The sequence below is a fragment of the Festucalex cinctus genome, chromosome 1 (genome assembly GCF_051991245.1).
Source record: "Festucalex cinctus isolate MCC-2025b chromosome 1, RoL_Fcin_1.0, whole genome shotgun sequence".
NCBI classification, from domain to species: domain Eukaryota; kingdom Metazoa; phylum Chordata; class Actinopteri; order Syngnathiformes; family Syngnathidae; genus Festucalex; species Festucalex cinctus.
In genome coordinates this window covers 38,779,834-38,791,260 of record NC_135411.1, presented here as the reverse complement: position 1 = coordinate 38,791,260, position 11,427 = coordinate 38,779,834, and the positions used below count along the sequence as shown (strand labels likewise).

Here is an 11,427-nt window from a genome sequence, read left to right as displayed (position 1 = left end):
AGGCAAAACGACAAGGCACCGGGAACGAGGACTCGAGGACTCGAGGACTCGAGGACTCGAGGACTCGAGGACTCGAGGACTCGAGGACTCGAGGACTCGAGGACTCGAGGACGCTTCCATGCACTGACGTGACACTTCGGCAACAGAGGGGAGAAGGCTGATGGCTTTTATTGCGTGGGTTGATTGGTGGCAGGTGGCGATTATCATTGGCGGCGACCGGTAATTAGTGAGCGGCAGGAAGGGCAAGTGACCTGGGGTGAGAGGAGAGTTAGAATTTCAGGGTAAAACAGGAAACAAGATTGACAAAATAAAAGCATGGACCGCCACGCCGGTGGCGGCGTGACAAAACCTACCACGAGCTGTCTTGACTCAATACCATCTGGCGTTTTCAAAAACAATTTTGAAATCTGTTCAGATCGATTTACAACAAATAATTAATTGTTCATTTCAATCAGGTGAGCTTCCTAAATCTGAAAGTAGCCGCCGTCAAGGCCATTCTGGATGTCTCCCTGCTAGCAAATTATAGACCAATCGCAAACCTTCCTTTCGTAACTAAAATAGTTGAAAAAGTGGTTTTTAATCAACTCAGCAATTTCTTGAGCTTAAACGGACTTTTGGATAAATTCCAGTCAGGTTTCCGACCTCATCACAGTACAAAAACAGCTCTGATTAAAGTACTGAACGATATAAGATTGAGCACTGATGCAGGGAAGGTATCGGTGCTCGTCTTGTTGGACCTCAGTGCAGCATTTGACACGATTTATCATAATTTACTGTTGGACAGGCTGGAAACTTGGGTGGGGTTAAATGGAACAGTCCTTAAAGCCGCAGTGTGTAGCTCACGACCGCCATCTATCGGTCAAACAAGATAATGCAATGATTTTAAGCACACGAACTACGGCGTCCCAGAGAGACCACACTTCGCCGGCCTACCATCAATTTCACCAACACAGAAGCAACATGTCTTCACAAACGACATCGAGTATTCCTTCAAGTGACGAAGTAAGTGCATTGCATTTGTTAGACATACTGTACAGATCCCTAAATTTGTGATAGTGATTAATTTCAGACGTAACCAGACATTTTTTTTTAACATTCTAAGGAAATACTGTACTTACACTATCGCTAAATGCCATATATGTCCACCTGTATTAGTGCAACTAAACCATGCAACAGAGAGCACATTGAAGTATATTCGTGTTTAGACATTTGCACCATCCCAAAGAGGGCGAGGGAGACAACGAGGCAGAGGACGAGGACGCCGTATTTCAAGTCTACAGCGACGACCACGTATCCCTGTTGAGGATGACAGAGTCGAGGCACTGAGAAGTCAAAGAATTGAAATAATAGAGGTTCGTAGAAAAAAACTCATTATGTCAGCACAGGAAAAAACAAACAAAAAAATCCATCCTTTCGAGCATGGATGGGAATGGCTCAAAATATATCTTTGTTTGGAAAATCTGGTATTTAGATTACATCGTTTGCTATTTTTAGTATATTCAAAATAGTCGAGTTAGCTAGGCTACACATCTGCAACTTCCCGGAATGGTAAATACCAAAAAAAATAATTGTTCTCCCCCCGTCTATTATTGATATCAAGCCAGCCACTCAGAAAAGTGCTGCTTACAAAAGAATTCGCAAGCCTTTACTCAGATGATGATTTGACACCATGTTGAAAAATTTTGTTTCCCAATTTGCCGCTGTCACAAAGCAATTTTACTAATTTTTGATTATATTGTATTTCATTGATTGAAATTTTGATTGAAGATACAAAAGATGTTGTGTTTGTATATTTTAATTTGCAGAATTCTACATGGATTTCACAAATAATCTAGTTCATGTAATGTGTACTTCATTGGCTCAAACGATTTTCAGTTCAGTTTGTTACCTAATCTGACATAAAATTGTTACCTTCTTACAGAGACTCGTACAGGAAATGACCCTGGAGGAACATAAAAATCTTCTAGTCCAGCTGATAGAAAGACAGCCAGGACTGCTTTTTGACACATTGCTGATACATCAACACCACCGTGATTTACCTGGATCCCAGACTGCAGTACCTTGGTGTACTTGTGGCCTCTGCAGAGAAATGCCAACGGATGCAGAGCGCAGATGCTGTGGTCAAGAACCCGCTAACTGCATATCTATACTACCACACTTCACACTGTACTGCCTCAATGCTGGTATCCTACGGCTTCACAGACAGTACAGGGAGGATGTCACCGTTTTGGGCGGAACAAAGGAGCCAGGTGACGACAACAAAGAATTTAGATATGCTGCCTATCGTCACTTTGTTTTCTGGCAGCATGGGTCACTGGGAGCAGGGAATCGACGAGTAATTCCAAGCTGTTGTGTTTGGAAAATAAGAGACACGTTCCCAGATCCCCAAGAACATTACAAAGGTTTTTTACCTGGGATATAATTATGCCATGTATGACACTAGTTTGTTGCATTTAGTTTAACCTGCATGTTGTTAGTGTGTTGATTTGTTGTTGGTGTTGAATGACTAAAAATGTTAGTATACATAAAAATTTCCTTTGGAGCAAACATGCAGTCTTAATTCAACCTAACACTATTATACATGTCTAGAAATGTAAAACATCAACAGCCTGGATAATTATTATAAATGGTACTATGCTAATGAATCTAAGGCACTGGGGGGCAACAAAAAACAAAACTACTCAAATATTATACCGTAGTCTACATGAGAAAAAAAATTAATTGGAATATAATGAGCTACATGAAATGCAGTTGGTAAAGAAATTTACCAAAATGCTGTGTGCATTTTAATACTGTATACAGCAAATAGACACAGGTTTTGGCCAAAAGTAGTGTTACATAGCAGGTCTGCGTTGTACACAAGTAAAATATCTGATTACATCAATAGCAGGATTTTTATTTTTTCTCCCATTGTCCCCCATTAATATTGCAATATTCCTCAAACTCTCCAGAACACATAGACCTGTAACCCTACTTTTCGCCCACTCTACGATATTAACACTAGTGGAGGGGTAGTCCATTTTTTTGTGGGACAGACTGCAGTAATAATAAAGTTACATCAATGTTTGATGGTTTTATTATCGGATTTACATGCTCCTTGACTGCACAAATACATGTTATGGAATTGTGGAGTGCATGGTCCCAACAACGATGATATATTCCTCAAAGGCCACAGGGTTGCTGATGCAAGCGAGGGGGGAGTCACGCCATGGTTTTCGACACCTGGTCAGCAAGTCCTGTGTAGAACAAATGGTGCTTGTACATACAACCAGTCCATATTGACTCAGACAAAAAGTTAATGTAGTGTGTAATACTGTACACATGTAAATCACATACCTAGACCTCGGCTGACTTGAGTTTGTTGCAGCTCTGATATGGTGGGTGGAGGTACTGGTGGTACAACACCAAGCCTTCTGGGGTCCTCCATCCTAAGTGTCCTCCTCCGGGGCATTCCAACTTGGCTACTGAGTCTCCCGTTGATGATTTTTTCTCGAAGGTCGGTGATGTATTTGTATGATTTCCCTTCTTTCAGTGCATACAGTGTGTATCGTCTGGCATTCTTATTGTACTTTCTCCTGAAACTGCAACCACAGCAATACCAGCAATTCAAAGTTACATCGACTAAAGATCATAACAGTCTGTGGCCAAAACAATTCATACATACAGAGGACAAAATAATACCAACACTGAAAAGATCATTTTGAGAACTTACATTTTATTGCCTTCAGATGTCGTGAGTGTCGGTAGATTGCGGTGGTAGTTATAATCCAAGGCTGCCAGAAGCACCCTTGCCTCATAAACAGGGGGAGTGAATGCTTGTCGTTTGCTTGTGTACATGAGAAGATGGTTTTGGAACCCCTCAAGTTCGGCTGTTGATCTAGTGTATCAAAAACAAAAACAAAATTAGAAGGGGAAAAAAGAACATATTACTAGTTAGTTATCAATGAATTGTCTTTCTTCAGAAAAACATCTATAGCATACATCATGTAAAACAAGAAAACAAAGCTAAACACTTTTAAGAAAATTTGTATGCAAGACATGATGCAGCAGTCAACCAGAAGAAATATGGAATAAATCTAAATCTTTCATTATCTACCTGAAGTGGAGATACTTGTGGACAGTACCCAACCAGCGCTTGCTGAGAATGATGTCAACTAAAGCTTTGTGGGCGTTAGAGTCTTGCTGTAACCATTCTTTTCCATGATCCTCTTCAAGATGTCCATGCTGGCAGCTTCCAAGGGCCCAACTGTGCTTATTACATACATGGTGCAGTATGCCAATCCAAAGACCCTTTATAGGAAAAAAGAGAACAAATGAAAAGAAATCTGTACTAAATAAATAGTTTTATTTACATAGGTTATAAATTCTGTTGAAATTAGTACTCACAAGGAACTGCTCTCTTGTTCCTGCTGTCTTACAGCACCACCAAAAATGGTTGATTATGTCTTTCAACCATACTAAAATAAGAGATTGGCCCTTCACCTTTGCTGCCTTTGGGACAAATTAGAGTAGGAAAATACATTTATTCACAAAATTAAAATTTTACCCAAAATTACAGGAAGCGTTTTCAGTGCATTGTGTTAAAAGGTAGGGTAAGGAAAAGAAACAGTTTCTTGGAAAATTACGATGAACAATCTTCTCTATGTTGGCCTATGCCTCATGCACATATTTACATCCAACAATTAACTTACTGCAGCTAATTTCTTAGACAGATTTTTTGCCCCATGCCACATGTCCAGGCTGTGGTGAATCTTCAAATCTTTGTATTTCCCTTTGTCTGGGTCTGCAAACATAGCATGTATTATCAAAGAAAATTTGACTTCTGAAAACTTTCACTAACAAGTCATCACTTCCATATTATGTATACTGGTACATTTGTATGCGCATTAGTAGGACTTCAGTGACCACATAAGGTACAGACAAACATACAAGCAGACACATCCAACAGTTAATAAATCTTTCATTTACAAATATATGTGAAACACTTACCCAAAAGGGCAGCTATCTGGACATGCGCATCTGTACAGATTTCAGAAATCTGTATTTCCTTGCTAAGCTTTTCCATGGTCCGAATGAAAGCCTCCTTTTCCATTATGTTGGAGTTCCAACACGTTTGCCGTTTGTCCACTGTAGAGACATTGATAATCTCCTTTGTCTCATTCTCCATGGTCGTGTAGCTGCAGTATTGTGCACAATGGCCAGGAGAATCATTCCGTCCATCTCCTGAATGTAATCAAAAATGTTATTGCATCAACAGTGCATTTTATGCACGCATGATGTACAGTGCAAACCTTGAAATTCTGCATAAAACCAACTGATACTTGTCAGTCGCCATGTGTATAAAAAAAAAAAAAAAAAAAAAGTGACTACAGTCATGCGCTGTCACTGGATTGCAATTGAAACACTCACCAAGGAGCACCACCTGTTTTCCTTGAAGGGAAGCAATGGATTGAGATCTTTTCTCGATCCAAAACTCTGTGATGGCATCAACGCAGTATGTGTCTTGTACAGTGAAGAAGGTGTTCCTGTTTACCATTCCTAAGTTCATGAATTTGAATAGCAGGGCTACTTTGGCGTAGTTGTTTCCAGACAGTAATATATTAGAAGAGAGCATAAAATCTCCTGCCTGCATTCCAAAATTCAGCCTTGGCTGCGTATCCCAAAACCACACTTGGTGGCCATTTGAACACATCTGAAAAGGCATGAATAAAATGTTTAAATTTAAAATTTTCTTTGTGAATAAAAATGAAACACTGACAAAATCTTTTGAAAAATCAATACTGTGGCCAGTCAACAGTGTGAATTCATCCACCTTTCCAGCTACTCAGTCAAGCCAGATAACGGTAGAGAGCAGATATTCTTCAATATGGAAGTTCTGTCACGACGAGGAGAGGTAGGACCCAGACGCAGGATAAAGGTAGGCCACAAAGGCAATAGGTTTATTTCCGGCCAACAGCTGTCTACTCTCAAATTGAGAGGAGAAAGGGGAATCAAAAAGTGGAGAACTAAAAACGCTCCACTGGGGAGGAAAAAACAGGCAAAAGGTACAGGGGACAACAAAAGGCGCTCCGCTAGGGAGGAAACAAGGCTCAAGGCACAAGGGGTAACTAAGGGCGCTCCGCTGTGGAGGATAAGGCACAAAAACAAGGCAAAACGACAAGGCAACGGGAACAAGGACTCGAGGACTGTGGGACGCTTCCATGCACTGACTGTGTGACACTTCGGCAAACTGAGGGAGAAGACTGATGGCTTTTATTGCAGGGTTGATTGGAAGCAGGTGGTGGCGATCATGGGCGTGGACCGGTAATTAGTGAGCTGCAGGAAGAGCAAGTGACCTGGGGTGAGAGGAGAGTTAGAACTTTCAAAATAAAACGGGAAACATGACTATGAAAATAAAAGCATGGGCCGTCACGCCGGTGGCGGCGTGACAAGTTCATGCAACTTAATTAAGGTCTGAATCTTTTCAAACAAAACCACCACCTACATTAAAAAACAACAACAACAACAACAGCAGCAGCTAAATCGCATAACTACTGGCAAAAATCCAGAGTCCAGTCTCAGTTGTTGAGACAATCAAAACTTACCCATTCAACTTTCATCGCTGTCCCTCTTGTAGTAATGACCACTTTAAATGGTGCAGAGCTTTCACACCTTTCTCCCATGCTCAAACCTTTTGGACAATTGTCAAAGGGTAGTTTGACCCAGTCAACCAATTGCCTCAGACAGTTCTCATACACAATAGCTGCCTTTACATCAACAATGTCCTTTCCTTTTTCAACTTTGACATTGTCTGGCAAAAAGTGGGTTGGCAGCATCTCAGGTACGTCCGTAGGTTCTTCAATGCCGGACAGATCGTGCACAGAATCATCTATACCGATGATTGGCAGCTCATCGATGTCCTGTGCATATTTCAATGCACCTCCCATTCTGCGTAACAGACAAATTTACTACATCATAAACATCCATAGGGAATGGATAATAAGTATGTGTTTATTTACACACCGCAAAGAAATCACTGGCACATAGTCTTCATCAGAGCTGTCCTGGTCTTCACTTCCCTTGGGATGTGCTGCAGAAGTATCATCTACCCAATCTATACTGAAAGACATAAAATCTTTCAAAACATTGTTTACCAAAATTGTGTTTGGAAAAATAAAAGGCTCTTACTTACATGCTATTCCTGAGGTCATTGAATTTCTCCTCATCCAACTCTTCCTCAGCTATGCTCATCTCATGTAGGCTTGTGATTTAAAAAATAAATGTGTGTCATTTACATAAATACAAGGCAGAAATGCAAAGTTATAAAAGTGAAATAAATGGTAATGGCTAACCTTTGTTCAAGGAGTTCAATTTCAGGATTTGCACTTGCACTCAGATGAACATCTCTGAAAAGGAAGATGAGACATTAAAAATGTAATTTAACTTCATTTAAAACCATAGAAATATTTGCAACATTTGTGTGTGTGGTAAATAAGCCTGCCTGTCTGTCCCACTGGAAATGCTTGACACCGCCGGTGGAGCCACAAATTCTGGCCGCCTCGCTTTCATGGGGGTTGAAGCCTTCATAACACTGTCATGCCTAAAATCAACAACAGCAGTCCTTGTCACCACATTTCCAACAAACCCCCAAAACAACCTTAGTTATGCTTTATATTCTCAACTGAAATGTGTGGAAATATCCCCACGAAATCACAACCAATTACACTAAATAACTAATAACTTGCGTGTCTATTAATTCTAATCTGAATAAAACCTGCCAGCGTGAATCACTTTTTCGGGCAGAAAAAGCACCGTAGCTACATAACGGAATAGCTCGAGTGGTGTGGAGTTGCTCATCAACAGCTAGTGGCCGCAAAACAATGACACATACATCATATTAATTAGAAAAGGACATACGTTTTGTCACTCTCAAAACGCAAACACAAGTGTACTCTTACTTACCGGTCAAGTAGAAAGCTGGCGAGGGCAGCGTCACTTTCCAGACCCAGTCTGGTCCTCATCTCTCTCCATCTGGCAAATGTGGCGGCAATATAAATTCTTGTTTTGCCGTGCTGTCTTCCGTCAGGACGTTTACGTTTATGTGCGGTAGGTGACGTGAAACGAGTAGAATATGTGTGGTCAGCCATGTCAGTTTTACACAATCAGTAATAAAATATATTACTGAAGCTATTGTCGTGGTCAATGGCGTGATACTTTTTAAAGCTCTCCACGCGGATTGGAAACTCTTCTTCTACGTTTATTGGGAGTTGACACACAAACCGGAAGTTCGTCTGCCACCGCTTTGAAAAACGCGAGATGAAAATCGATTGCTGAAATTTGTCTTTGACGGCACCCGTAGCAGAAAGATGGGGGCGAAACATGGCGGACACTAGAAGCCGCGGCGCGGACATGTAAGATAATTAGCGATTTCTAGACTAACCGTTATATTTAAAAAAAGTACGTTTATACGATACAACATATCTTTTTACATACTACTAACACAAACAATTGATTTTTTTTTTCGAATGATTTATTGTTTCACCACTAGATGCCACTGTATAATACTGAGTGTACCTTTAAATGGTTCAGGTCCTATGTGAAGGAAAGGAGTTACTTTGTGACTATTGGAAATTCTGAATCTGATCGAAAGGCCATGACATGTGGGGTCCCTCAAGGGTCAGTCCTTGGACCCCTGTTGTTCAGTCTGTATCTATTACCTTTGGGTCAAATTCTTCAGAACACCGATGTTGACTATCATAGTTATGTAGATGACACACAACTGTATTTATCAATGTCCTCAAATGACAGCAGTTCTATTAACGTATTGTGTCATTCTCTAGAGCAAGTTAACAACTGGATGAACCAAAATTTCCTTCAGCTGAACGAAAACAAAACAGAGCTCATTGTTTTCAGCAATAAAGAAAATAGGATTGCTGTTAAAAAAACACCTTGAGTCACTGTCTTCGAAAGTTCGAAATCTTGGGGTACTAATAGACTCAGACCTGACCTTCAGCAATCATATTAAATTCATCACTAAAACAGCCTTTTACCAGCTGAAAAACATATCCAGACTGAAGGACTGCATGCTTCAAGCAGACCAAGAAAAGCTTATCCATGCTTTTATCTCCAGCAGACTCGATTATTGTAACGGTCTTCTGACTGGACTCTCGCAAAAGAACATGAGACAATTGCAGCTCATTAAGAACGCTGCAGCTCGATTTCTGACCAAAACAAAGAGATCAGAACATATTACTCCAGTACTTAAGGATTTACACTGTGTTACTCCCTTTGAGTTCAATCAAGGCTAAAATTCGTTCTTGGGTTTCAACAGACATTTAATGTCTTGTCCATGTTAAACAACACACCAACAATGCCGTCAGAACTAAGAAAAGAGCGAAAATAAGCTCAATTAGCACACAAAATGAAGAGGCTTCACAATAAACAATTAAGAAAGGAAATGACAAATATTTACCTCATTGGCCACATTCACTCAAAAGGAATAAAAACAAAAAGCACGTCTTCTGGACAAGCTCCTTCCTTGTCGTCCACCTGTGCGTCAATGAACATTGTCCCTTAACGTATGATGGAACAAAAAGTCTCTACCCCTTTTCAATAAAGTTTTTAATTTAAATGAAATTATCTGAATATTATGACTTATTTAACATTTTTTTCCATTAAAATAATAACTTTATTTTTCTTTCACTACCAAATCAAAACTATGAAATTAATCAATTAAATAAATGAGCGTTGCCTCTAATGGCAGCAACACACTGGCTCCCAGTCAGCTGTAGAATAGATTTTAAAGTTCTGCTACTCATCTATAAATCACTAAATGGCTTGGTTCCTGAATATATCCAAGAAATGCTGATTGAGTACAAGCCCAGCAGGGCTCTGAGATCTACAGACTTGGGCCAACTAGTGGAACCCAGAGTTCGAAGCAAACATGGTGAAGCTGCATTTAGCTATTATGCTGCACACAGATGGAATAGGCTACCAACAGAAGTGAAGTCAGCCCCGAGTGTAAATGCTTTTAAATTCAGGTTAAAAACTTTGCTTTTTTCTCATACCTTTGATTAAGGACTTTTAAACAGCTTTAATTAATTATGTTTTTTTTCCCTTTTTAATTATTATTTTTATTATTATTTTAAACTTCGCTAAATGTTTTTAAAGTTTGCTGAATAATGTTTTAATGTTGACAATGTATGTTTTTTTAAAAGTGAATTTTAACTTTTATTTTCTCTTCTTCCTCTGAATGTTAACTACTGCTTGTTGATGCTTATGTGTTGTTTTTCCTTGTGTAAAACACATTGAGTTGCCTTGTGTATGAAATGTGCTATACAAATAAACTTGCCTTGCACTCTCAGCTTGCATGATGATTAATCTAGGTGCAAACTATGCCCCCCTTAAAAAGAGCATAGCTCAAGCCTTGATCCTTTGCTGACATCACACCCAGACATGGGGAGATGGTGGTCGTGAGGGTGCTTATCCATGTTGCAAATGAAAAAGGGGCATTTCAAGTTTAGTTAATTACTGATTTCTGCAAAACAAATTAATAAAATTAAAAATGCAAGCTAGTTTAATTTTTCTGATTAAAAAAATACATTCACAAAAAATGACTTTTTTAGTCAAAAATGGGCCATCCTGCACCTTTTCCCCATTCTTTTTGTGGCTTCATTTTGTTTTGCCATTTTGATTACCACATTCTGTGTTAAAAAAGAAAAATCAGGTATTCATCTTAGACCTGGAAATCTAATGTAATTCCCCTCATAATTTGCGTCAACTGAAGAGGAAGTTGTAAATGAAGAGGTCAGAATTTATCAGTTTGTTGAGGTGACAGAAACCACAAGTCACAGCTGATACATTACAGCTTGCAGTTTTGGCGTCCAACTTGTCATGTTTAGCTTGAATATTTTTTCCTATCTGCTAATCATTTCCATTTCTTAGTAATGATGTGAAAATGTGTCACAGGAAGTGTGTCACAGTGTGATGATGTGTGCCAAAGCATCAGTTCCTTGCGGGCTTAAGTGTTAGAATGTTGAGAGTTGACACAAGTTCCTCGTAAAATGTAACTGACAATTAAATGTTCTTATTCTTGTTGTAATGCTTAAAAAGTACCAATTATTACCTTTTTTTTCTATATTGAAAGGCATTTCACAACAAAATCTGGCAAACTTCAGACAGACAGGACCAAAAAAACATGAAAAGCTATCATTACTGACATGTTCGTGGTGTACTCATGCACTTTGAGATACTTCATTTAGAATTGAATGTGTACCTCTATTTAGGAAGCAGTGTGGAGACCCATACAGAAAAGATATCTACAAAACCTACAAGAAATCACTTCGATGTGCTTCTAAGAAGTGTATGACAAAATGTTTTCTATACATGATTCACATAAGCTTCATAGTTTTTAATTATGTTATCTGTTTTAAAGACATACTTCAGTCC

At 39.3% G+C, this 11,427-nt stretch overlaps 1 protein-coding gene across 5 annotated transcripts; it reads right to left on the bottom strand.

The window, feature by feature from the left end:
* Positions 1 to 2,495: 2,495 nt before the first annotated feature.
* On the bottom strand, positions 2,496 to 10,406 carry LOC144027269 (uncharacterized). Of its 5 annotated transcripts, XM_077534694.1 has the most exons (13): positions 7,481 to 10,406; positions 7,332 to 7,385; positions 7,172 to 7,240; positions 7,003 to 7,098; positions 5,534 to 6,927; positions 5,410 to 5,430; positions 4,990 to 5,223; positions 4,692 to 4,783; positions 4,387 to 4,491; positions 4,097 to 4,290; positions 3,713 to 3,877; positions 3,337 to 3,581; positions 2,496 to 3,236 (listed from the first exon to the last, which is right to left on the bottom strand). In XM_077534694.1, the coding sequence occupies exons 7-13, from the start codon at positions 5,165 to 5,167 to the stop codon at positions 3,202 to 3,204; spliced, it is 1,014 nt and encodes a 337-aa protein (XP_077390820.1). In that variant the 5' UTR covers positions 5,168 to 5,223; positions 5,410 to 5,430; positions 5,534 to 6,927; positions 7,003 to 7,098; positions 7,172 to 7,240; positions 7,332 to 7,385; positions 7,481 to 10,406; the 3' UTR covers positions 2,496 to 3,201. The 5 variants fall into 5 exon arrangements, with proteins under 5 accessions (XP_077390820.1, XP_077390790.1, XP_077390814.1 ...); XM_077534664.1 differs by having other exon boundaries at positions 5,410 to 6,927; XM_077534688.1 differs by having other exon boundaries at positions 5,423 to 6,927.
* Between the last annotated feature and the right edge of the window lie 1,021 nt (positions 10,407 to 11,427).